The sequence below is a fragment of the Nematolebias whitei genome, chromosome 9 (assembly GCF_014905685.2).
Source record: "Nematolebias whitei isolate Nwh7 chromosome 9, NemWhi1, whole genome shotgun sequence".
Classification (NCBI taxonomy): Eukaryota; Metazoa; Chordata; class Actinopteri; order Cyprinodontiformes; family Rivulidae; genus Nematolebias; species Nematolebias whitei.
Window position 1 is genome coordinate 28,549,031 of NC_056506.1, and position 27,825 is coordinate 28,576,855.

The 27,825-nt window shown below is 39.5% G+C and overlaps 1 protein-coding gene across 1 annotated transcript in view; it reads right to left on the bottom strand.

Annotated features, from left to right (window-relative positions):
• dtna (dystrobrevin, alpha) overlaps window positions 1–27,825 on the bottom strand; it is a 30,750-nt gene that overhangs the window by 2,287 nt on the left and 638 nt on the right. Inside the window, exons 2-21 of the mRNA XM_037681641.1 lie at window positions 21,862–21,929; window positions 20,012–20,092; window positions 19,712–19,925; window positions 19,300–19,385; window positions 18,676–18,830; window positions 18,490–18,595; window positions 17,915–18,081; window positions 17,608–17,732; window positions 13,469–13,477; window positions 13,083–13,166; window positions 10,728–10,823; window positions 5,610–5,691; window positions 5,196–5,290; window positions 4,173–4,286; window positions 3,552–3,648; window positions 1,603–1,762; window positions 1,434–1,523; window positions 1,255–1,354; window positions 1,060–1,177; window positions 930–962 (exon numbers count right to left, since the gene is read on the bottom strand). Coding sequence (XP_037537569.1) covers window positions 945–962; window positions 1,060–1,177; window positions 1,255–1,354; window positions 1,434–1,523; window positions 1,603–1,762; window positions 3,552–3,648; window positions 4,173–4,286; window positions 5,196–5,290; window positions 5,610–5,691; window positions 10,728–10,823; window positions 13,083–13,166; window positions 13,469–13,477; window positions 17,608–17,732; window positions 17,915–18,081; window positions 18,490–18,595; window positions 18,676–18,830; window positions 19,300–19,385; window positions 19,712–19,925; window positions 20,012–20,092; window positions 21,862–21,928 — 2,064 coding nt within the window. The 5' untranslated portion in view covers window position 21,929 and the 3' untranslated portion in view covers window positions 930–944. The remainder of the gene's footprint in view (window positions 1–929; window positions 963–1,059; window positions 1,178–1,254; window positions 1,355–1,433; window positions 1,524–1,602; window positions 1,763–3,551; window positions 3,649–4,172; window positions 4,287–5,195; window positions 5,291–5,609; window positions 5,692–10,727; window positions 10,824–13,082; window positions 13,167–13,468; window positions 13,478–17,607; window positions 17,733–17,914; window positions 18,082–18,489; window positions 18,596–18,675; window positions 18,831–19,299; window positions 19,386–19,711; window positions 19,926–20,011; window positions 20,093–21,861; window positions 21,930–27,825) is intronic.

Below are 27,825 nucleotides of genomic sequence, written 5' to 3' on the forward strand. Positions count from 1 at the left end.
ATATATATATATAGGTGTTTTAAACCCTTCCCACACTCTTGCAATATGCTAAACAATGTTTCTAAACTCTAAACGCTCTAAAAGAGCACAGAATGTCATTTCAGCTGTCTTCCTCCAGATGCATTCTTGGCCACGCCCACTTGAAGATCAGTTGATCAGCTGCAGGAGGAAGTTTCTCCCACAGCTGTGGGCTGCACACAGATGCTAAACCATTTAAAATAATTCATAAAAAAAAATCCATGCTGGTTGTGCAGCTCATCCATCAATCAGCCAATGTGTGTCATGTCCAATCTTTGAAAAACCGCGATACAGGGAGTCTGTGAAAAACTGATTGATGTAGTAGCTGGGAGTGAAACCCAACAGAGTGTGTCACATTGTAACATTGCACAAGATTGTGTGTAAAGTTTCTTTAAGCTTTGACCAAAACAGCTACATCATCGCTTAACATCAAATGATCTCAGTGTAAAACTCTGACATGACAGAAGGCCGGCGATATGCATTACTTTGAGGAATGTGAGGACTTTCGCTTTTTGTCAAAATTCTGCAAAACAACCACGGCTGCACAATAACTAGATTGAACGTTTGATCTTAAGAAATTTTAACAAAGTGATCAACTGCTATCATTCTGCAAGTGTGACTAAAAACTGTAGTAGCATGCACCATGACCTGGCAACACTGTATCCTGACATACCACACAGAGGCAGGAAGAAAAAAAACTTAAAAGCTACAAACACAAAAATTAGGACATAGTTTGAAAGAAAGCGAAGTTGTTGCAAATTCAAACTATGATATATTATTGAGCAAATGTAAGTGTGGTCTGAACGACGACAACAGATGTGCTACAGGAGCGTGTCATTTGGGGGAAGTTAAAATGATAAGCACGAGAGAAAGTGTTAATCACATAAGCAACAGCTGAAGCTGAAACTTACCAGTAACGTGGACAGTCACTGCTGCAGAGTCACCTGTGTTCAACCACAATGATGCAAACAGAAACGACGGAAACAGACAGATTAGTTCTTTAACAAGTCGAAGTGCAGAACGTCACCGGACTGGACTCACCATGCACGTTTTGTCAGCTTCTTGTCTGCGCTGCACCAGCTCTTCCAGCTTGAGCTCATCCTCGAGTTGCTGCTCCAGACTGTTCTCGAAACCTTCTGCCTCCGCAGCGCTGACAGGCCTGGTACACAAAAAGCATGTTCAAAATGACACGTCAGTGGTAAAGCACCTCAACAGGTGTGCTTGTCTGCTAACTACCTGGGCTTATATGAGAAGAAAAGATCTGAAGAAGTTGGAGCCGTCGTGTCACAACGTCCAAAGTCTGAATCCAAGAGGCTATCGGTCTCGCTGCCGCCCTCTGATAGAAAAAAACCAACATTTTAAAATTTATACTGTGAAAAGCAAGCTTTTCTTCCCACCCTCCTCATTCTTTATACCTGAATTGAGCTCTTTAACTAGCGAAGACATTGTGTTGGTGATGGAGTCAGCAGCAATGAGAAGATCATTTCTTAAATTTCTCCTTGGACCTAAAAAGAAAAAAGAAAGAAGAAACGTTTTCAAGTGTGATCCCGTGCAGATGCCAAGAAGCAGATGTTTCAGTGTTACCCTGAGCGAAGGCCTCCTGAACGTCTCCTCCCACGCCCATCAGTGAGTCCTGAGGCGTGTGAGTGGGAGTGGTGCCGGCAGAGTCCGAATGGATCGGAGTGGGGATCGGCCGGTTGATGGTGTGACTGGGGGAGGAGCGCAGAGAGCCGGGACCCTGAGTCTGTGGGAAGAAAAGTATTATTACAGAAAACGACTATCAATAAAAACATGTGAATATATATGAATCATGATTCTGCATCAACACAATTAAAGAGGTTTCCTGGTTGTTGCTGTTTTCTGTGTGGCTTTTGCAACTACATCTGCATACAATGAGCTTCCATTCCTTTGAGAACCTTGTTCGCTTTAAAATTGGCTTCAGCAAACTTGCTGTATTTTTGTATTCTTATGCTCATTTCAGTGTTTTATGTACCATTCTGATACTTTTAGATTTTAGCTAGCCTGGAACTATTTCTAGTTTTTGCCAGTCATGTACTTTAGGCTAGCCTATTGCAACCTATTGCTATTTATTATTACCTAACTCTTTGCTACTTTTAGCTTGTAACTACTGATTCGCTAATTTTAGTTACCATGTTGCTAATTTTAGCTTTTAGCTAACCCCTTTATATGTTTAGCTTTTAGCCAGCTGTTTTCTACTTTTACGTTTTGGCTAGTATTTTAATACTTTTTGATTGACTTTGCTCCTTTTAACTAGCCTTTTCCATCTGAAAGCTGGCCTTTAGAGAATTTAGCTAGGTTTTTGCTACATTTACCCTTTAGCTAGTCTTTTGTTACTTTTAGCTTCAAACTTAGCTTCAAACTTTTAGCGTTTTGCTACATTTATCTTTTTGTTAGCCTTTTACAACTTTAAGCTAGTGTCTCGGTACTTTCTATAGCCTTTTGCCTCTTCAGCTTTTAGCAAGCATTTTGCTGATTTAACCTAGGCTCTTGCAACTTTAAGCTAGTCTTTTGCTACTTGAGTTTCAAGCAGGCTGCTACATTTAGTTTTTAGCTAGAACTGTGCCATTTTTAACTATGGTAGTGTTTTGATAAAGTTAGCATTTTGCTACTTTTGGCTGTAGTGTTTATTATTTTTTAGCTATATTTTTTCTTTTAGCTAATGTTTTGCTGCTCTAAATCTTAACACCTTAGTTTCAGCTTCTTCAGCAAATTTCACCAAGGTCATTTAGCACTCAAGCGTTCCCATTCACAGCATTTTCACAGAAAATGTACATTTTCTTGTTCTCTTTGTTATTTAGGTCGACACACCGACTACGTTAAGCTTTATGTTTCTTGCCAGATTAGAAAAGCAGAATTTACAAGTGAACTGAGCTCAGCATTAGTGTTTCAGACCATCTTAACATGCTGTTAAACATGTTTTCATCTCTAAAACATATTCCCATCCAACCACAGACTGTTTTCTGTCAGGTTAGCACATTCCAACAAAATTCAGAATGACAGAATTACTCTGCTTTAATCCTGTAAATGCTGTAAAACCAACAACAAGGACGGGTTTAATTTCACATGTGCACCCAGGTCAGAGATTTTTACACTCACAGCTTGTTGCCGCTCTTCCTCCAGCTGAAAAAAAAAAACAATGTAGTGGCTTTTTAAAAAACCGCGGCTAGATCTTTAAATAAATTCAATTATTTATTTGTTTTCAAGTTGTGGCCAGTCTGTGGCTCCCTCATGCAAGTTTAATGGATTAACATCGATCCTCTAGGGCTAATTAGATTGATATTCTCTGCGCTTATTCCAGTATGGGCAGCTGTTTACTTTGGGCGTTGAAGAGATCCCATTTTTTTTTTTGCTTGAATAGAAAAATACAACAGCTTTTCACACAAGTTTGCCCTTTCTATAATTAAAATAACAAAAAACGAGACAGGATGTGCTATTTCTATAGTAATCATGAGCTTATTTTTTTGGGCCACAGTGCACTGCACTCCGATAGATGAAAGGCACATCTGCAGTACCTTGAGAAGCATCATTAGCTGCTCCAGCTGCACCATGAGCTCCCTGCGACTCTCCTGCAGAGTAGACATTCTTTGTTCAAGCTCATCTTTGCGATGCCTAGGGAAAAAAAAGTTATAATAAAAACACGTTGTCACATCAACGGCAACATCTGCAGACACATGTTCATTTTACATCATGAACATATCTTCTTAAACAGCCACAGCAGAACCGCTTGTTTTAACTTTCACGTGCCATATTAGGCAGACTATAATGGTTTTGTCTGTGTGCGTTTCAGTGTCTGTCTGTTAGCAAAATATCTCATTAACGACTGGATAGAGTTTAATGAGACTTTCAGGAAATAATCACTGGACGTACGTCTACAATTGTTTAACTTTTGAAATTAATCCAATTCAGGATTTCTGCCACAGCCCATTGATCTTATAAAACACATAAATACCTATAATTCAGTAATTTCTACAGATATTGCGATAAAATTTGAAGGGGCTGTAGCCGACTGCTGTTCACAAACCATACTCTGAGATTAGAATCTCAGCTTCTCAACATAACGTAAAAGTAGTCTAGAACAGTAGACTGAAAGGTGGTGGGCGATAAAAAGGCCTTTATTTAATGAAAGCAGCTACCTGAGATGCCTTAGCTCAGCGAGCAGGGTGGGGTTCTGCTGGCCCTTATCGGGTGGAGTCTGCGAAGCCTCCTCATGCTGGAGGCGCAGCCGCTGGATCTCCTGCAGGATCTCTCTGTAGTGGAAACAAACATTTGTTTGGCAGAAATTAATTTTGTATTTCTAGCAAAAGTTACGCTTCGGTCAGCACAAAAAAATAGAATTAGTGTTTTTCTGACGTGCTGCACAATTAAATGCCTTTCCACATGATAATGCAATAAAAATGTTTTGTTTTCTACACAGGGTGGCAGCAGAAACATGCTGTAACATAGATCATCTAAAAAACCTGCAGCTGCAGCAAACATTCAGCAGATACTCGTTTCACTCTTACTGCTGGACAGGCCAAGTACAGACTGATTATTTTAATCTGTTGAAGCAAAATGTTGTCAGCTATGACCTCATACGTGGTGAAAAGTGGGCAAATCCAGGAACTGTAGCTTTTTGATTTGTCACAGAAAGATATTTGTGTCCTGAAAATCACGCAGCAAAAATAAACTCATTATTCACGCCTGACCTTTTTGCGGAGTCGCACATTTAAAGTGTCATTCAAAAGCAGCTCAGAGGTGTCGTCCACGTCACACAGAAACACCGACTATACTTTAAAAGCACATGGTCCATTTACCTGAACTTTGATTTGGCTTCTTACAATAATTGATGTCATTTCAGCTTCACATTTTTAGCGTTTTAATATATATTCAACCAGTTTTGTTTAATTTAGTTACACTTAAACACAATTTGTGCAGCTCTTTGAGCATTGTGTGCAAAATATGGCATTCAAATACACAGTTAGATTACTTTATGACCTTTATTTTGATGTGCATACCTCTATGAAAAAAAAAACATTCAATGGAAGCTATTATGAGGTCATAATTAAATACTAGCTAATAATACTTTGCTATAATGACTCTGTGAAGTTTGTTTCGGTTTCCCTTCCTTCTATAAGTGCAAAGAGATGAACGGTCTCTCGGAGGCAATCATCCCTGACCTGTTCTTGCTTTCCAGCTCTGCGATGAGCTGCCTCTGCTGTTTGTTGGCATCCAGAGAGTAGGGGAGGTCTGTGGGGACCCTCTGCTGTTGAGCCTGTTGGTGAAACCAAGCAGGAGACATCACGTGAACTGGCCTCACCTCTCGGTGATGTCATCCACTAGCGTGTCTGGCATCGCACAGAAAGGCAACAAAGCAGTTAAGTCACCAGCCATCCATCAAGAGCACAGACAGCCATATACGTCTGCCTAAAAATGACAGTCAAGAGGACTGAAGATCTCTAAAGAGGAGTAGCAGCATTATGTTAAATCTTTTTTTTTTTTTTCATCAAGGACATGCTTTTTGGCATCGGACAGCTATGAAAGATGCTCTAATAGTTCTGCGCAATAAATGTCTCGTGTGCTGTATATCTCACCGCAGCATCAGCAGCCAGTCGAGCAGCATAGCGGGCAATGAGACTGTGCTCCTCATCCTGATGGTTACTGCTTTCCAGCAAACTGATCAAGAGGAAAATAGTCACAGCATAACACAATTAATACGGAAAATCTCTGAAATATTTGCATGAGAAATAGCAAAGATGGTTTGTTTTTTTTAGGAGTCTGGTTAGTTTGTCGAGGCAGCAACACACGTTTCACAGCAGAAATCCAGAAAGCAATGCTAATCTATTCAAAACCATGAAAACAAATGATTTTTTTTGTTATTGTTTGATAATGGTATAGAGTAAAAAAAAAAAAAAAGTTTTTTTTTTTACACACACAAATACAGGAGATACATTATTAAAATTCAAACACACAAACAGCACACGTGATAATAATGTATCAAAGAGAAAACAACATGTCCCAATTTCCAGGGATAAAATAAAATAGAGCTTAAATAATAAACTAATTCATTATTTATTTTTGAAAGACCAATTAAAACCACAATTCTTAAATATTTCAAGAAATATTATGAACAATTAATATCTTACCTGTTATAGATAGCACTTAAAACAACCTCAGTTTGGATACATGGAGTGTAATTTCGACCAGACTGAGGACCTATTGACTAGTTCAAATGGAGCCAAAACCAGAGAGGATTGCATCATATTAAACCAAGTACTCGGGTTCCCTGTGTTTTATAAATGAGGATTGCTAACCCACATTTTTACACCCACATTATTTGACTAAAAACATGTTATCATTCCCAACAAAAAGACAAAAGCTTGGAGTGTTTATTGATTTTAAATGTACTTTCCCAGTTAAAAGCTAAAAAAACAAATAAACAAAAAAAGATTCATCCTACAGCCTTTATAAGGTTCAATTTAACTCGCTTACAGTGGTAGGCTCTAGTTTATCAGTCAGACCGCATTCAGCTGTAGAGACGTGAAAATTTTTTTTTTTAGCTTTTAAATTGTAATGCATTTTCTTCTTGGCTATAAATTGAGCATCATCTACAGTAGTCCTTCGATACTTCATAGTTCGACATTCGCGGACTCGCTCTTTTGCGGTTTTTCAAAGTAAGGTTGGATCTGACACACTTGACATGACACACTGATTGATGGATGAGCTGCAAGATAGGAATGGATATTTTTTATATATAAAATGTTTTTTTTTATTTAGTACCTACTGCACCTGTGTGCAGCCCACATGTGCAGGGAGAAGCTCCCTCCTGCAAAACGTCATGACCTCCGCTATCCAGCGGAGAAGTGGGCGTGGCCAAAAGTGCTGGCAGAGAGTGGAGATCATGACATGCTGTGCTCTTTTAGAGCATTTAGACTTCAGAAACATTTTTCAGAAATATCGCAAGAGTGTGGGAGGGGTTTAAAACACCTATACACACACACACATCATACACATACATATATATATATATATATAAAATTATAATTGCTGGTGTACAAGCTGCTATTTTTCTCATATTTTGTACCCTGTGGTTTATATGTAGACGTGTCTTATTTGTATTTTTTCACAGTTTTCAAGATTAAGATTTTAATTTGTAAGTCTTCCTATTTCCTATTGGTAGCTTCCTGCCACTGAGTAACATTTTCCTTTGACAGCTGAGAGTCAGCTGAGTGCTCATGGCTCTCAATACCCTGCCTCTCATGGCAGCAAGCATTTGTGACAACACAGAGCGAATGCCTTCAGGTAATCAGATGTACAAGGCATTTTGCTCACGGTTTTAAATAGCCAACCATAACTCCACCCACTCTGTCATCATGTGATCAGAAGTCTAACCTGAATGACCAATGTGGTACTTTCAAGGACCATCCCCCCCAAGAGAGACGTGAATTAATTTCTTAAAATCGTTCCGGTGTTGTTACCGGATTTTGCGCTTCATGCACAAACCTGTTCATTTGTTCAGAGATAATGGAAAAAGTACGGAGGATTTCTTATGATGCATCTTTCAAGTTCAAAGCGATCGGATGTCAACGACGAAACAGCTGTAGCTCGTAAGCTGCATCAACATGTTGATGGTCAGAGACGCAAAAGCAGTCGAGTCTGGTAAATGTTTTAATAAAAAGTTTTAAAATTCTTTCTGTGTGACATCTTTCCGTGTCAGTAAATATGCATTTAAATACCGGGATCTCATTTTAAACTCGCATCCGAACACGAAGCGAAGAACAACAGTCATGACAGCTCAGCGGTGGAGAATTTGTCTAGTTTATTTTTAAATCCTTCAGTCAGTCAAGACTGATACATATTTAAATAAAAGTTTAAAAAAATCTTTCTGTGTACGGTAAATATGTGTTTAAATACCAATATCCTTTAAGCTCCGCACAGAACGGAGGGGACAACAGGAGGCGGGGGACTGTTCCCTGTTCCATCCTCCTCCTCCTCATATGAGCTTTGCTGCGGAGAATCACGTCAAATTTATTTAGACAGTACATTTAAAAACAGCAGCTGTTACCAAAAGTGTTTACCAATAAAAATAAATGATTTACCGCATTCTACTACTTGACTTCTGGTCACATGACCTCGATACGACTTCTGAGTAATATTTACCGGTAAATAATTTTGTATTAATTTCAGTTACGTAGGTGTTTGGCACTGCTCTGTCCACTGATTATGCTTAAGATAGTTATTGCATGGCAGCACGGTGGCACAACTGGTAGAGCTGCTGCCTCTCAGTGAGCAGGTCCTTGGTTCAAACCCCGGTCCAGGGGCCTTTCTGGGTGGAGTTTGCATGTTCTCTCCGTGCATGCGTGGGTTTTCTCCGGGTGCTACGGTTTCCTCCCACAGACCAAAAACATGCATGTTAGGCTGATTGGTAACTCTAAATTGTCCCTAGGTGTGAGTGAGAGAGTGAATGGTTGTTTGTCTCGTTTGTCTCTATGTGTCCGTGTGATGGACTTGCGACCCGTCCAGGGTGTACCCCGCCCCTCGCACAGTGATTGCTGGACATGGGCACCGGTGACCCCCATGACCCAAAATGGAATAAGCGGGTAAAGAAAATGGATGGATGGATAGTTGTTGCATTCATTTTGAAGGTATAATGGTTGTAACCATGAGTCAGATATCCTGATGCATGCTAGCAAAGCTTCACAAAGACTCGTGACAACCTAGCAGTCTAAGCATGTGTTGTAAACAGCTGGATTCTGTAAAACAAGCTGTTACCTGGTTTTGTATTACTTAAAAACTTTACAGTCAGATGAGATTGGGGGCACAGACTCCAACAATGAAAAGTGGATTCCTGTGGTATAGTAGCTAGAGTGTCTAAGTAGTGTACTGTTTATTGTAGACTATATAACGGTTTTCCAAATAAGATTGGACATGACACACAATTGGCTGATAGATGGATGAGCTGCACGTCCGGCATGGAATTTTTTATTAAATATAAATTGTTTAAAATTATTTAGCACCTGCTGCACATTGGTGCAGCCCATACTGCAGGATAAACTTCCTGCTGCAGCTGATCAGCTGTTCACTGTGCAGAGCGGAGGAGTGGGCGTGGCCAAGAGCACTTGCAGGTGGCAGAGGAGGCAGGGAGCTGAGATCATGACATTCTGTGCTCTTTTAGAGCATTTAGAGTTTAGAAATATTGTTTAGAATATTGCAAGAGTGTGGGAAGGGTTTGAAACGCCTTATATATATAATAAAATAAACTACTACTTACTACTTGTACTACTATCCCTACTTCACGGTTTTTCACTTATCACAGGTCTTCAGGGTATGGATCCCCCGCGATAAACGAAGGACCACTGTACACAATTATGATTTATCTTATATTTACTAAGTGTGGCTTAGAGACATGTATTTTCAAGCCAGAGAATTACTATATATATATATATAGTAATAACATAAACTACTACTTACTACTTATACTACTATCCTACTTCGCAGTTTTTTACTTATCGCGGGGAGACTGAGAATTGAAACCCCCACAATAAACGAAAGACTACTGTATCTGCAGAAACGTTGGAATATAAATATATTTATGTTGATCTTATATTGACACCCAGAGCTCATTATAGTTGATTTTTTTTATTGAACAGAGGTATAGGCTAAAACTGAACTCAATATGGACTAAAAGTAATAAATTGTGGCCTTTTGTAATGGTTTGTTTGAAAAAATATAATGAAAAACTTTGACAAGGTTTGAGCTCTGGTCTCCTACATTAAAGCTTAATGCAACTGACTCAACATCAACCAGGCATGTCAATGGGACTGTTGCTCTGATGTCTGTGAAGAACACAAGTGTGCTTAAAATTTATATATTCCCAATTTTCCTCCATCTTTTTATCTCATAATCAAGAGCTCATGAAACAACTTTGATCTGAAATGTCATAGCAGTTCATCTAAACACTTACATTAACCGTAATACTGTCAGTTTTACTTTGTATGCTTTTTATTTCATTGTTGCTTTGTTTTCATTGTTGCAAGCCTGCAAATTAGCTGTAACGCTTCTGATGTAGCCCGGGTCACTTTCTGCAGGAATATATTATTTCTGGTGTAATAAACATGGATTTTGGAACTATTGGTGGTGTAAAAGTTAAAAAAAGTAGCATTTTCATAAAAATCTATGGTTCCTTTTAAATTTGAATTATTTTACCATGGCAGCAAACCGTTCTGATCTTGTCCCTACTTAAACTAACCATTAGCTCTGTCAATCTGGTTAGAATTAAACTTCAAACTGTGGTTATTCGAAGAGCTATCTGCCACAGAGAAGGTATCAATAGTTTCCACAGAAGTTTCAACAAAACCACACTTCAATCAGAATCGTTCCCATAAGTGCAGAATTTGATTGAAGCGCCTGTAATGATACAAAACTAGCTACAACAGATCAGATTTAAACGGAGCCTTTATGTCTAGTCATCTTATCGTTGCTCTATAATAACAATAAAAGTAACAGTAATGAAGATAATGATGATGATGAGATGACATTAACATTTGAGGTCATGGTAAACAGTCTGCATGTTGTCTCTGACAGCATGCAGTGTTAGGACCGCAACACGCTCAGAAATCCTCGAGGTTAGGGAAAAGGTCATGAGGTGGCAGTTCAGCAGAGCACACTGTGTCCTCTGCTGTCTTCCCAAGCGCAGCGGCACACCAACTAACCATGTGTGGGGGTTGTTTTGGAGCAGATTCACATAGACGCCAATGAGAACGTGTTCGTCAGCGAGTCTATCGGCAACATCGAGGTTGTACTTCAACCTGGAACGGTGTGGGTTTCACAAAACATAAAACATTATGTTACACAGGTGACGTAGGGGTAGTCAGGGGACAAGCGGGAGGGGAAAGCTGGAGGTGGGGGTGGGGGGGAAGGACAACAAAAGAGCAGAGGAGGGGAGTGGCTGAAAAGCAGCGAACCACGGGTGACTAGAGAGGAACAAGGCTATATTATATTTGGGTGAGACAACTCATCGAGGCTAAAATGCACAACTAAAGACATGCCATGCAAAAAGAAAACTTTGTTTTAAAGTTTAAGCTTGTAAATGCAAAGAATGCAAAGTTTGTTTTGATGTAGCTCCTATAATGATCTCCTGCCACTGTGAAAGGCAAGTGATCATGTATTCCTCCATGTCTCTGTGTGAGTCTGAGCGTTCATTAGTCTGTTGGCAAATTGTTACATGAACTGAATGAAACTCAGAAAGTAATCACAGAATATACATCTACAACTGGGCAAGAGCGTTATGTTTAAAACGATGTCAACAAGCTTTCCAACAATATCATGAACTAATACAAACAGTGTGTCAGTTACAGTTAATTGACAACAGCAAAACCAGAAAAATATGAAAATAAACTTGTAAAAACTGTCATGTTATCAATATGAGTTCATTAGCTTTATTAGACAATGATTGTTTTGCACCAAAAAGCTGACAGTCTTCAGAAAAAACAGCCGACAAAGCAGGACACGCTGCTAGTGTCTAAGCCAGTGGTTCCCAACCATAGTCCTTGAGGAACACCACCTTGCATGTTTCCCTGCTTTGATACAAGTGGCATGAATGAATGTGTGATTAACAGGCTTCTGCAGAACTTGAGGAAGTAATTAAACAATTGAATCAGGTGTGCTGGAGCAGAGAAACAACTAAAACATGCAGTAATGTAGTTCCTCAAGGACCAGGGTTGGGAACCACTGGTCTAAGCATAATAATAATAATAATAATAATAATAATAATAATAATAATTATAATAATAAAAGTTGTCTTTATTGGCTTCTATTGTCAATGTTAGCATTCCAAAAATCAAACTAAAGAAATTACATTTTCTGTGAAATGCAGTCTGAATGCTGAGCTCAGAAATTTGTTGAAGAAGCTGAACCTCATTTATTAAAACAAGCAAAACAGATTTTAAATTAGAAAAGCAATTCCTAAAAGCTAAAATAAGCAAACATGTAGCTAAAAGCTGATATTTGTACTATAGCAGCTAAAAGTGGATAAACAGAAAGCTAAAAGTGAGCAGAATAAAAGCTGAAAGCTAACCAGAGCATAACAGTAGCTAACAGCTAAAAGTAGTAGAACAGTAGCTAAAAGTAACAAAACAGCAGCTGAAAACTAAAAGTAGCATAATAAGACAAAAACAGGATGAGTATGCTGAAGCAGTTTCAAAGAAAATGTTTTTAAAGGTATTTTAAAAAGATCTCAATGACTTTACGAGGAATTTGATCTTAAATAAAATCAAATATTTTGAAAAGTATAAAAGTTACAAACACCAAAAGTCACAGTGCAGCATTTTCAATCAACTTGAATGCTTTGACACAAGAATTATTAAAATTACACAAAGAATGTAGATTTGAGTCCCCAAAAAACTAGAAATATTAAACAGGAAAACAATCCCGTGAAAGTTGACTTCATACAAATAATCCCATTTGATCTGAATAATCTAATACATTATTAATCTACTTACATTTGATACTAATATGAAATGTTACTGTGTAGCTGAAACAGACATATAGTAACATATGTTTCTTTTAGCTGGCAGCTACTGTTCTGTGGGAATGAAAGCTTATAATAGAAACTTCTAATTGATAACAAATAATCCTCACAAAATCAACCTCGAGTGCAAAATGCAAGGATTGCAAAAAAATTTAATGAAAAGAACAACCAAAAAGGAAAACACTCTTAACGACGGCTGATAATTCCTATTTAATTAGTCCACACGTGCTTTTTTGCAGTAGAAAGACATTCTCAAATGCACACCTGCATCACTTACCCTTTCCCTTTCAACAGGTGTGGAGCAGCCCCAATGAGGGGCGTTTTTCTCTCAACATCATTATTCAGGCTGTAAGGCAAGCCATTTACATTCAGCTCCACAGAAAATGACTACACACAAATGTTCTCGCGCACCAACACACACTTTAACCAGTATAGGAATAAAAGACAGCACGGGTCAGAGAGCCTTAAGGGAATGTGACATGCTGAAAAGATCTGTTGTAAAATCCAGGACATCCTTTGTTAGCAAGGCTGTACTCACTTTTTGGTGGAGTAAGGGTTCCCTGATGTAGGCATGGAGTGAGAGAAGGAGTAGTCATTGGTGATGTTCGCTGGTCTCGGTGGCCTGTGGTGGGAAATTAATGTTATTTGTCACACAAACTGACAAGACTGCCTTACATTTATGGGAAAACGGTGTATTTTCCTTTGCATTATTACTACTTTCCCCTTAAATGTGACATTCCCTTCAGTAGATGACTCACATATTATATCATAACACCAATTAGGATTAGATATGTGTCATGCTGAACACATGCAAGAATGAAATGACGAGTTAGAGAATCACCAGAGAAGCGTTTGAACAGTCAGTAAATGAAAACGTGACTAAATTAGTCAAACCACAGCAAAATGTAAACAAACCAAACTCACCACGTGTCTCTAGTATGTGGAATATGAAAAAGAAAGAAATACATTATTACGAGCTGCCTGGGAGAACAGGACAATAACACACTGCATGGAAAAATACACACTATAAAGAAAAAAAATAATTCACATTAAATTAATTTCCTTAAATGATTTAGATGTGAAACAAAGTTTTAAGTTAACTACCATGCAGTATTATGGTTTAACATTTATTTTAGTACATTGCTTTTGCCGTAGTCTCTGAGCAAACATTGGAGACGCAAAGAAATAGCAGCACATTAATTTTCTCACCAGCGTGCACGGCTTCTCTCCACCTGCTGTGGATTTTCTGCTCAGCTTACACAAACTGGGCTGACTGAATGTGCATGTGTGTAACTACGCAGGCATAATTATTTGAGAACAAGAAAGAAAAAAAATCCAGGTTTTCCTCAACTAAATTACACATCTTCAGGTAAAAATAACAGAAAAGCAGGCAGTCGGAGTTCAAAGTGGCACGTTTGATCCAAGACAATAAGACGCTGTTTCTGCAATTTATGAGCTACTTTAAAAAAAAATTGTTTTGGCCTTCTGTTATAGTTTCCTGACGTCTTCACAAATCTAAATTAGTTTTTATTGTTTCTCAGCAAGTTTTTGAAGACAAGAAATGTAGACGGCAAGGCCAGGAACATTTCAGGACTAAAGCTGTTTCCTTTTTGTTCCTGAAAATTTGACACAGAAGCTGAATCTTGGAGCACAGAATCTGGCCAGCTTTGGTTTATTGTATATATATATTTTTTTATTTGAGACCATGCACAATGAAAGTACACTCCAAAAGAAGCTATTGCATTATATCTGATTTAGCCATTGGCTAATTTCCATCAGCGGTCCTGAGATGAGATTGTTACTAAGATAATTTAGACGCAGTCACTACAGCAAGTAAAATGCTGAGAGGCAGAGTCTCACACAAACAGGCTCTTTTGTTTTGATGGCATACAGAATTAGCATTTTAAAATAAAAATCCAATGTATTACACAAAACCAGAAACAAGAAAATGGGGGCAAAAAGTGGAGAATTAATGAAGTTTTTCAGGCTGTACAGAAACGTGGACTTTTAAATGCTGTTCAGTGTGTAGTCAGTTTGTACCACACTGAAAAAGACACAATTCTTCATTTCAAATATTATTTTTACTTAATCATCCAACACCAAATACAGATGCATGCTGTCACTGAATAATGAAATTTGAACAAGTTATTGTTCAAACGTCACAAAAGATTTTGTAGATTTTCAACCCTAAATGCAACTTACCGTATTTTTTGGACTATAGGGCGCATTTAAAATCCTTTAATTATCTCAAAAATTGACAGTGAGCCTTATAATCAGGTGTGCCTTATGTATTAATGTGTTTACTGACCTCGAACCGATTTTATGTTGTTATTGTGAAAGAGTTGAATAAATTTGGACTTATCTGACTGTTTTGTTTCGCTTAATGCGCCTTATAATCTGGTGCAACTTATAGTCAGGAAAATATGGTAATTGCAAAATGAAGTCTTAAGGCCTTTTCTTTTACAATCAGAGTTCTAAAATCTATTTTATTATTGCACAAAACACACAAAACTAAACACAAAAAGTTCACGATTGAAGCACTTTTACAGATATCAAAGTAAAATTTGGTGTGGTAGAGGGTGAGCACAGCCCCAACACACATTTTGAGGGCAGCAACAGGACGTCTTCGTTTAAAACAACCCCATTTGTTAGTAAAATACCTCATCAACCACTGGATGTATTTTATTAAAACTTTCAGATAGTAATAATTGGATTTACATCTACAGGTTATTAACTTCTAGAGTCAACCCATTTAATATGGCTGCTACAGCTAATCAATATCTGCCCACACTAAAATGTCTATAACTCAGCTGGTTTCACAGATACTGAGCTAACATTTGATGTGGTAGTAGCTGAGAGTAAATTATAGCACATACTCCACACACCAATCAATCATGCAAGACCACAATCAATTTTGCACTTATAAAAGAGTCAGAGTCAGAGATTCTTTATTGTCATTCGCACCTCATGTGGTACATGTGGTGGAGCGAAATTATGTACACAGGGTCCCAGTTACATCCAACAATAAAATGTATAAGAAAAACAGTAATAACAACTAAGATATGAACTAAGAAAAACATCAACTAAATATACACTAAACACTCATAACATAAAAACATTTAACATCAGCACAAACATGAACATGGGTCTGTGTGTGCGGATGTGCACGCATGAACACATCAACATTGAAACAGATCAGCAGCAACATGATGTGGTTTTTCACAGTGATTATTCTGGTTAGAGATTCATGAGTCAGCCTCAGGGTAGACGCTGTTCCTCAGTCTAGTGGTTCTACACTTAACACTCCTCAACCTCCTTCCTGAGGGGAGTGGGGCAAAAAGTGTGTGTGCTGGGTGAGTGAGGTCCTTCATGATGCAGGTAGCCCTCTTCCTGCATCTAGAGGTGTAGATGTCTGTGATGGTGGGGAGGCTGACTCCGACGGTCTTCTGTGCAGTCTTCACCACTCTGCAGAGTTTTTCTTTTTGCAGCTGTGCAGCCTCCATGCCACACGTTGATGCTGGAGCACAGGATGCTCTCCACTGCACACCTGTAGAAGGAGGTGAGGACTGAGCTTCCCAGACCAGCTCGCCTCAGCCGCCTGAGGAAGTAGAGTCTCTGATGAGCTTTCTTGATCAGGCTGGTGGTGTTGTTGCTCCAGCTGAGGTTGTCATTCATGTGTACACCCAAGTACTTGTAGCTGGAGACCACTTCCACCGCAGATCCTCTTATGTTCAGGGGGGAGTAGATGTTTTTGTTCCTTCTGAAGTCCACAATCATCTCCTTTGTCTTCTTCACATTGATGTGAAGGTTATTCTCTTTGCACCAGCTCTCCAGGTGTTCCACCTCTTGCCTGTAGCTGGACTCATCATTGTTTGTGATGCATCCCACCACCGCTGTATCATCTGCAAACTTTACAATGTGACAGCCTGGATGGGTAGCTGCACAATCATACGTGAGCAGAGTAAACAGGAGGGGGCTCAACACACATCCCTGAGGAGAGCCAGTGCTGAGGGTTATGGTGGAGGAGGAGAAGTTGTGGATCCTCACTAACTGTGGTCTGTTTGTTAAGAAGTCTTGTACCCAGTTGCAAATGGAGGGGCTTAGTCCTAGTGTGGCTAGTTTGTCCATCAGGGTTTGGGGGATCATGGTGTTGAAGGCGGATGTGAAGTCGACAAAGAGCATACGGACCTAAGAGTTTTTCTGCTCCAGGTGGTTGAGCGCAGTGTGGACCACAGAGGAGATGAGATTGCAGTGTCATTTTTAAGATTTGACTAAATTAGGAGCAATCTATCATTTCTCATAAAATGACAATACGGAAAAAGGCTATACAGTAGTCCCTCGCTACTTTGCGGTTCGTTTATCGTGGACTCGCTCTATCGCGGTTTTTCAAAATAAGATTGGACACGACACAGTTGGCTGATTGATGGATGAGCCGCACAAGCGGCATGGAATTTTTATTTAAAATAAATTATTTTAAATAATTTCGCATCTGCTTCAAATTTGTGCAACCCAGAGCTGCAGTCAAAGCTTCCTCCTGCACCTTTGTGCAACCCTTACTGCAGGATAAACTTCCTGTTGCAGCTGATCAGCTGTTCTTCATGCAAAGCGGAGAAGTGGGCGTGGCCAAGAGCACTTGCAGGTGACAAAGAGCAGAGGAGGCAAGGAGCTGAAATCATGACATTCTGTGCTCTTTTAGAGTGTTTAGAGTTTAGAAACATTGTTTAGAATATTGCAAGAGTGCGTGCAGGATTTAAAACACCTTTATATATATAAATACTAAAATTACCTACTACTTGTACTATTCCCACTTCGCAGTTTTTCACTTATCGCATGGCTTCAGGGTACGGATCCCTCGCTATAAACGAGGGACTACTGCATGCATTCTTTCAAGAAATGCTAAAACTTTATTTGTCTGTTTCATGATGTATCACAAAACAAAATATAAATGCACAGTTGTAGATAATAATTAACCTCGAGGTTATAATTGAACTATTTTGATCAGTTCACCCAAAAGATTGACTGGAATCACTTTAAGCTGCTTACAAGAAAGGAGATGAACTCACACAATATGAGCTAGATTGAGAGGTTTGTCTGGCATTTCAGGAAACATGGGGTGGAGGGGCTCTCTGCTGGATGCACAGCTCAGTGACTTACTGAGGACATGGGATAACTTCTTAGCCGGGGATTTCTGCAGGAGGAACACAGACGTGACATGTGAGGACGGTTTTATTTCATTAAACGTGTGGCATCAGTGCAGGAATACTGTCCCTGATGTCCAACGCTCAGCATCCTTACAAGCAGAGTAAAAATAGCCTCAATGACTGGCCTAATGCAGACACACCTCCCTAGCCTCCCCTCCTCCTTCCTTACCCATGACGTATACTCCTTCATTTGGTGCTGGTTGCTATGGGAACCACTGGCATGCCCCCTCCAGAAGCAGTCCTGACAGAGCTGGTAATTATGACATTGCTGGCAGCGATAGCGGAAGCCCATCATACTCTCAGTGTGGCAGTAGGAGCACTCGACCGGGTGAAAGACTGCAGGGGGTGGGGGGTGGGGGGTGGAGAGAGGAGGGGCACGCATACACAAACAAACAAACAAACACATAAACAGATGTGACAATAACTGGGATGTTTTGTACACTGCAGGGAGGACAGGATTAATTTTCATTAATATTAGGACAGTTGTGGTGAGATATCGGTCGTGTTTCGTTGAAAGTTGCTTGCCTAGCAGCGCAGCCCGAGCTCAATACGTGCGCGCGTGTTTCTTCCGCTCACATGCTTGTGATGATGACTGCATCGCAGATACACACTCACACTCGGCGCGTAATGTCAGTGAGCGGATGTGTGCACGCACAGGTTTTTAAGGCGTGCGTGTCAGAATAATCGTGTGATTGTGATGCCGAGCTGAACTTTGCATTTCTCACATGCGTTCCCTCATCTCACCGTTCTCCACGTTGGCGAGCCGATGCATGAGCGGCAACCACACCAAGCACTGAGGAGGCGGGTCTGACATCAGCGTGTCGAGGAACATGTTGAGGGAGACCTTTTTCTTTTGACGATAGAGAGCGAGAGTCATCTCAACACAACGACAATAACCAATGTTCCAAACTGTGGTTAACGAGCCCTCACCTGCTGCGCGAAACACGCCCGAGCAGCTTGTTCGGTGTAGCCAAAAGAAGGCCCCTCAAACACCGCCATGGGCAATTTCAGAACTTCCCGCAGAAACTGGTCAAACTGCGAATGCACCAATATTCCAGCAGAATCTGATATCTGGGAAAAGATATCTGGAAACAATAAGGGGGAGGCTTAATACAAATTAATTGAGCTAATCACCAGTTGCAACAACAGTTGGCTAATTACAGAATCACACAATACAATTATCCCACTTGTTTGTGTAAACACATCAAAGTAAAGCAGTTATAATGATCAGCTGGAACGACACGCCAGCTCTCCTCTTTTTTTTTTTCTCTTACAAGCTGCTACTCCCACAGATTTAGTACATTATTTAATAAACTCCAACCTATCACATAATAAATAATGTCTTGTGCAGAGCACCAGCTAGAAATGAACTGCTATGTGTGTAAAACTACACGACACACAGAAAGTACAACCAGCAATAAGATTGTACTTTGTAATATTAAATGTAACACAGCACATTAGACTAGAAAATGTAAAGTTTATAAAATCATTGTTTTTTTTCTTCTAAGAAGTAGATGATTTAAATGCTTTGCAGCATTAAAAGTTGTTTCTTACATCTCAGCTTATCCATTATTTTCCCTCCGCAGATGGTTGCAAGGACAATCTTCACAACGAAAACACACATCTTGCCATGAGCTTCCCTAAAAAAAAACAAAAAAAACATAAACCCTTTAAATTGATACATGAAAACCAAAATCCTCCCAGCCATAGATTTCAACTCTTAAAGATAAAGAAAAATCTATTAATCTGATTGTCAGCCTGCATTTTATTTGACTTTTAGCATCAAATATACTTAAAAAAGGGAGAAAAACAAAGAAAAGGAGAGTGCACCCACATGCTGTGATATTACTGACACAAATGTTTTCTCATCTTGGCTGACACATTACGCCAACATTTCACGCTTCATTTGCTCCCGTCAAAACCTCCGATGTGAAAGTTTCTGACCGTCATGTGATGGGTTACTTACGGGTCGTAGGCCGCCAGCAGGAAGTTGAGCAGCAGGCTGATGGACTGCTCCACGTTGATCTGGTGAGTGGTGGGCATGCGTTTGCTCAGCTGGTAGAAGATAGTGGACAGCACCACTTCTAGACGGGCCACAGCGAGCTCAGCGCTGGGCTCCATGTTGTTCAGGCCGTTCTCACGGAAAGCTTCAATGACGTTCCAAATATCGACCAAGTGCACTGGAAACAGAGCGACACGACATAATCATCCTGTCTGGAGGGGCTTTTGTGCGAGTGGAGTGAAATGTGAACGGGATTCGACTCACAGTTGCATTTCTTCTGCACAAATCTGAGTTTACAGGCTGTTCTGTATGTTGACAACCGTATGGAATCCAAATCCTGGGCCCCTGAGGAAGATATGACCATTAAATAAAACTGAAAATAAAACAAAAGAAAAGGAAAAGTGACTGAATATCTGACGCGTGCCTAACCTGGAGTATGGCTCTGCCTCCTAAACCAAATATAGCAGAATCTAGAGTTGCTTTTACACAATCAACATGAGGGTAAAGACTATTCAGTTCAATTCAGTTTATTTCTATAGCGCCAAGTCACAACAGAAGTCGTCTCAGAGCACTGAACAGAAACATTCATAGCATATATATAAAAAATAAGTTAACAATATTATTTATTTGAGGAGCAGACTGCTTTGAATTTAACTTCATCACAGAACTCTCATCTTGAGCAAGCATGAAGGTGACAGTGGAAACAGAAAAAAAACTCCCTCATGAGGAAGAAACCTTTAGCAGAACCAGGCTCAGGACAAGCAGCCATCTGCTTCGATCGGCTGGGTTTGGTAGGAACAGATACACAATGGCAGGTCGAAAATTACAGGTCAAGACAGAAATGGTATCAAATGAAAAGTATTCAATTTTAGCAATTAATTTTAAAAAATGAGGTCAATTTGTCTTCCAGTAGTCTAAGTCTATAGCAGCATAACAAGCCAACCCTAACTATAGGATTTATCAAAAAGAAAAATCTTAATCCCAGTCTTAAAACTGGACAATGTGTCAGCCTCACAGACAGAAACTGGAAGTTGGTTCCACGAGAGAGGAGCCTGATAACTGAAAGATCTTCCTCCCATTCTGCTTTTGGAAACTCTAGGAACCACAAGTAAACATGCAGTTTGAGAGCAAAGTGCTCTGTTGGGAAACTATGGAACAATAAGATATCTAATACAAGATGGAGCTAGGTTGTTGAGGGATTTGTAGGTTAGAAATAAGATTTTGAATTAAATTCTGAATTTGACAGGGAGCCAATGGAGAGAAGCTAAAACTGGAGAGATATGATCTCTCCTACTAACTCCAGTAAAGACTCTGGCAGCAGTATTTTGGATTAACTGAAGACTAAAATAATGAAGGCTAAAAGCTGAAGTTCTCTGATAGTTTTGATATTGGAAGTTTGTTTACTCCAGAAATTCAGAATTAAATGTTTTTCCTAGGAATGATCTTAATTGAGTAAAAATATCTAGAAATTCCTCACTTGTTAGGAGGTTGCTTTCAAACAAGGTTGTAATTTCCCTTTATCAATGCTTTAACTTTTGATGTGTTCATACACTCAAGTAAATAAGGAATCATCAAACTTTCTTTGTATCCTAAAACATCTGTTAGAGTTCAGAGTACATGTTGCTTTAGGGGAATTATTTTAATTTTATAATCAATTGCCATTTAAACCACAAAGTCCATGCATATGATTAAGTTTTGTTAAACAATACAACCAAACTCTACTAACAATAATTTATGAATGTCATTGTGTTGTTGTTCACTTTTAATTATATCTATTTTAGCACCTTTTCTGGAGCACAATGTGGGCATTACCCAAACATTTTTGCTCATTTGAAACTGTTAGACGTCACTGTCACATCCAGGTTGAACCCCTCTTCTTACTAAATATCAGGTGAGTTTACTTCAGCAGGTAAGGCTAATAAATGCTTAACAATATTTCCATGAACACTTTTAAGTGTGAGAAACTATGTCAACTCTGTCTATGAGCAATTAAAACCACTTTTGTTGATACCAATAGATAGATGCTCAATAGGAAAATAAATGTATATTTTTTCTGGTCAGTGAGTCAAACAGTTCGGCTTGCGTCACAGTGAACTGTGGCCCTGAGCACTTACTCATCTCCACATACAGTTGCCTTCTGTCTGCCATGTTGTCAGCCCTCCGCCGGCAGTCTTCAATCATTCTGATCAAGAGCAGAGAGAGTGATGTCAGAGTCCCGGAGCTGCAGCATTACGTTTCAATAATAACATTATTTGGTCATAAAATACTTTGCTTCTAATTATTAATTTATTTTATTGGTCTGTAAATTAACCACTAAATGCAACTGAATTCTCAAACACTTCACACAATTTTAAAAGTTTCACTAGTAATTTATGCTTCAGACACAGTTTGATTACTGAGGTGGATATATTGTAATAATGAATAATGTGGTGCCTTACAATAAGCACTCTGTTTTATTTTTGCTGAACATCATCCTTGGCAATACCATATTTCATTTTTACTAAACACTTGAAATTTTTACTATAACATTGCCAGTTAATTAAAAAATAAATAAATAAGTGGCTTTTTAAGCATTAAGTTTTTTTTAATAAAGGGTAGAAAAGCCTTTAAATTGTAGCTATACAGTAGTCCCTCGCTACGACACGGTTCGTTTTTCGCAGACTCGCTCTATCGCGGGTTTTCAAAGTAAGACTGGACATGACACACAACAGATGATTGATGGATGAGCCACAGGATTGGCATGGATTTTTTTATTTAAAATAAATTATTTTAAATGATTTAGCACCTGTGTGCAGCCTGCAACTAGGGGAGAACCTTCCTCCTGCAGCTGATCAGCTGATCTCCATGCAGAATGGAGAAGGCCGAGAGTGCAGCCAGAGGCAGAGAGCTGAAATCATGACAATCTGTGTTCTTTTAGAGTTTAGAAAACATTGCTTAGAATATTACAAGAGTGAGGGAAGGGTTTAAAACGCCTTTATATATATATATATATATATACTACTATAAAATACTACTTACTACTTGTACTACTAGTCCTACTTTGCTGTTTTTCACTTATCGTGGGGCTTCAGGGTACGGATCCCCCGCAATAAACGAGGGACTTCTGTGTACAGGTATTTGCTGCTGAAGACATGATCAATAAAATTAAGTGAATTGTCGTACAGTCACTTTTAGACTGCTGTTACACACAAAGTCTTTGCAACTTATGAACTTGTATTGTGGTAGGACTGAAGGTAAAACTGTAGGACTCGGACAGAAAAAATGTTTCTTCCAGTCTGGTAACCTGAATAATCCAACAATAAAAGAATGTTGTTCTTGTGTTGGTAAGTTAATTTTATTTTTGTACCTGTTAACCTCAAAGGTCAATACACAAAAATGAGCATTGATAGAATAATCCAAGCTAAGCCCTGATCATAAAAACGTGTTTTTGTACTTAAAGCGTTATCCCCTGTCTGTCATTAGAAATATTGCAGGCTTCAAATAAATTCTTCATTGGCATCACTTTTCAGACCCAGAGGCTATGTCCATCATCATTATTGCTCTTGTACCCACTTGAGCTAGCCAGCTGAGCTAACCAGAACTGTAAGCACGCAATACACTCATGCTGACAGATTTGCTCTTATGTTTTTGCATTTGTAGAGGCTATAAAAAGGAAGTCAAGCATAAAAAAATTGTTACTGTTGATAGATTTTCACAAAGCTACAACTCCTGGAATTTTTTATTTTATTTCTGCAGAATGTTTACTCAAATTTTTTGCACATTCATAAAAAATAATTCCATATATGATGCAGTACTGTACACATCGTCTTAAAACATTCTGCAAAAATGTCCAAATCATTGTATATGAAAAATGATTAAATAGTCACTCTATTATAAGGATGAATTGATATAACATGCATGATTTGCATTTTAGAAATATGCATTTGCACAACTCTAACTATGCAAATGAGTCTCTGGAGTGACTTACAGAGATGCACCACTGACAGAAAACATGACCCCAACAAGAGATGTGTGGGTTAAAACACAGTGAAAGAAGTTGGTAGACCTCATAAGATGACCAGGCAAAAATACAGAAAACTAAAAGTAACATGGTTTAAATAAACATAAGTGCAGAAAATCCAGATTGCATGAGGAAATCTGGAATGGCAGAGAAGTATGTTAGACTGGTACATGTATGAGGACAGCAGGACAGAGGTGAGATGTGTTGTAGGAGTGACAGATAGTTTCAAGGTGGAGGTGGGCGTGCATCAAGGATCAGCTCTGAGCCCCTCTTTGTTTGCTCTGGTGATGGATCGACTAACAGATAAGGTCAGGTAGGAATCCCCGTGGACTATGATGTTTGCAGATGACACTGTGATCTGTGGTGAGAACAGCGAACAGGTGGAAGAGAACTTGGAGAGGTGGTAGTATGCAATTGAAAGAAGAGGAATTAAAGTCAGTCGTAGTAAGACAGAGTACGTGTGTGAATGAGAGGGAGGAGATGGAACAGTGAGGCTACAAAGAGCAGAGGTCACAAAGGTGCAGGACTTCAAGCACTGGGGGTCCACTGTACAGGAAAATGGGGAGTGTGGTGAAGAAGTGAAAAAGAGAGTCCAGACAAGATGGAGTGGATGGAGAAAAGTTTCAGGAGTGATTTGTGACAAAAGGGTGTCAGCAAAGGTCCAAAGAAAAGTTTACAAGACAGTTGTGAGACCAGCTGTTGTATGGTCTGGAGACAGTGGCGTTGACAAAAAGATAAGAGAAAGAACTGGAAGTGGTGAAAATGAAGATGTTGAGGTTCTCCTTAGGAGTGAATGAGCTCATTAGAGGTACATCACAGGTTGAACAACTGGGAGATAAAGTTAGAGAGGCCAGACTGAGATGGTTTGGACATGTCCAGAGGAGGGACAGTGGGTATACTGGTAGAAGGATGTTAGAAATGCAGCTGCCAGGAAAAAGACAAAGAGCAGATATATGGATGCAGTTACAGAGGACATGGAGGTAGTTGGAGTGAGGACAGAGGATGCAGAGGACAGAGTGAGATGGAGGAGGATGACTCGCTGTGGCGACCCCTGAAGAGGGAAAAGCTGAAAGAAGAAGATTAAGAAGATTCTGCTAATTGGTCTTAAAAAGTCCTCAGACAATAAAGATATGTGGCCATCTGCCAAGAAAAGGACCAAAAGGGTATTCCACTAAAAGTTGACCCTAAGTTTAGGTAAATGCTGTGTTCATGGTGGGGGTTACGTTCCAGTGGTAGGTGAAAATCTGAAAAGTAGTGGTGTTATATTTATTTTCGTATTTATATAGGTTTAAGGCTTTATAAACCTTTCTCACACTCCTACAAACTTTCCCACTGTCATTAACCTTTATCACTCTCTTATAAACACTTCATATGCATGCAAACACTTTGGCGATGGCGATGAAGATGATGAGATGAACGTATGCTGCACAGCATGTGCAGTACACACAACATAAAAAAATCAGGTTTAAAAAACACACAATACAGTGAAGCCACAAGAAGTGAACTGCGATATAGCGAGGGACGACTGTACTTTGTTTTGCAATTTGAAGCCATTAAACAGAAAATATTACTGTAGTTTTTCTGTGATATGTTTCCCCCCTTACAAAATAAAGTCACTGGATGACTGTACTCAGTAGTGATTTATTTATTATTTTCAGGGTAAAGTTGGTGAAGTTGAGACTTTTCCAAAAAGTTTGCTGGAAGGGTCTACAGTTCATTCTGCATCAGGGCCCTGCAGCACGTTGAACAGTTTTTGCCTCACATTTAAACACATTTTTGTGACATTTGAAGCCATCACAGTTTAAAGCTCATCAGGAATATTTAGGACAATTTAAGTTAGATAAGAATAAGATTTTGAAAGAGGCAGAGCTGTAGACAGAATGCCCACTCCATGCCTCATTGCACACTGTTCAAGGCAATCTAATACACCTAGTCATGTGGTTTGTTGCCATGGCAGCAAAGATCCCATTTGCTCTGTTTGAAAACACACACACACACACGCACGCACGCACGCACGCACGCACGCAAACCACCTATTACGGACAACATTTATAGAAAGTTTCTCCACCTCTAAATAACTTTTAAGATAAAGCTTGTAGGGCTGACTGAGAGGAAACTTACTCTAAAACCATTTTATTCTAGAAAACATTCATTCAAGTATGACATTTCAAATTATTATTACTAATCGCTAGACCAAAGTATTACACTGCAACTACCATCAGGTGCAAAATTAGCATTCAGCTAGTGTTAAAAAGCAAACAAATGGGGAAAAAAAATATAAATCTATCGTCCATTTTACATTTGTTTGCCAGTACAACCAGTCAGTTGTTGGAAACTCTGAAATCAAGTCCAAGAAAACAAAATAACAATTTAGCAATTGGTGAGCAGCATTTGATCTCATCATCTCACAGTGCAGCCATTAAGACATAAAACAGAAAAATAAAGACTTCATGTCCTCACATGACAAAAAAAACAACAACAACTAAAAACAGGTTATTGCTGCTACACAGTGTTTTAAATGACAGCCATAACAGACATTTCAGTATTTATAAGGTAACTGTGAATGCAGTTATGAATACAGAAATCTCAGCCCACTACTGGCAGCCAGTTATATCCTGTTGAGAGCGATAGATATCCAGGCCTGCTTATTACGTGGGTACGGGACAGATGTAAAAGTTTTTACAGACTTTCATCAATATCCTCTTCCACATCTCAAGCAAACATCCTGAGCGTGACCTTCTGTGGTCCGTTTTTCACCCTCGGAAATAACCAGGATGGATACAATCTATTGGAAGAGGAGATATTAAACCAGCTCAGATGATGCAACTTGTATATGATAGAGGGAGGGGTACCCTTTAAAAAGCACCGTGGTTGAATTCCCTTATATTTGGGGCAGATGTGGCTGAGTGGTTAGAGCAGTCGTCCTCTAATGGGAGAGTTGGGGGTTTGATTCCACCAGCAGTCACATGCTGAAGAGTCCTTGGGCAAGACACTGAACCCCTCATTGCCTCTGACCTGTGTCCCAGCAGTGTATGAATGTGATCCAAAGCACTGATTAGTCTACAGGTTCAGATTAGCTTTGCACAGATGTAGCAGAGTGCTGTATGAACGGTTACATGAGGTTGGATCGTAAAGCACTTTTAGAAAGACGCTATAGTCCATTTACCATTTATAGTCCAAGTTTCCAAGTTTCTCTCAGGCATCACAACAAAGGCAACCCAAGAGGATGTGTCTCTCTGAAGATATTTGAGATGAGAAGCTGTCGCCCTGGACACGGCGTCTCTGCTGCCTCTATCTTTAACGACAAATGAGAAGACCTCAACATTCTTGAGCTGCTCTGCTTGCTCTCTCCAGCTGCAGAGACCCCCCGAATCTCATTCCTGGCACCCACCCAGCTAACATTACTCCTCATTTGTGGTAGGCAGAGAAACTCATCTCATGCTGTTATGAGTATAAAGGATATAAACGCAGGTAGGGTCTCGGGGGAATGACTACTATAGTAACTCATTAGTCACGTTTGATTCCATTTCCAAAAGCAGTTCAATAAAATCTATTTACTCAATAAACTTGTGACATACACACTCACTTGAGTTGCTGCCCGAGCTTTCTTGTTAGCTTTGGGACGAGTCGCATCGCAGCTGTTAGTTACCAGTGTTTGGGCAGAGTTATTTTTACATCACGAGACTGCAAACCACACTGACACCCAAATCCCATCCCCTGAGAGGAATCAAGAAGCTGCAGCACAGACTTGAGGGTTCACGAGCTGTAGGGCTTTGGTGCTGTAGCAGAGGCTAAAATATGGGATGGAGGGCCCCTCTTTGCTCAGTGATCACCATGGCTTCGGTTGCAAAAAGGGCAACAACTTTGGGACCTTGAGAGCAGCTGCAAATTTACGGGGATTTTGTTTACAACGCGGAGGAATTCATGACAGAATGAACAAACATGTGTCTTCTTGTCCAACTGTGTGAAGTGATACACGCTCATTTGCATTTCAATCACAAGCCTGAATAGAGATGTAGTGCTGTGCATAGAGTCATGTTGTGTTCTGTAAGACAATACGATCAGTTTGTAACAGGAC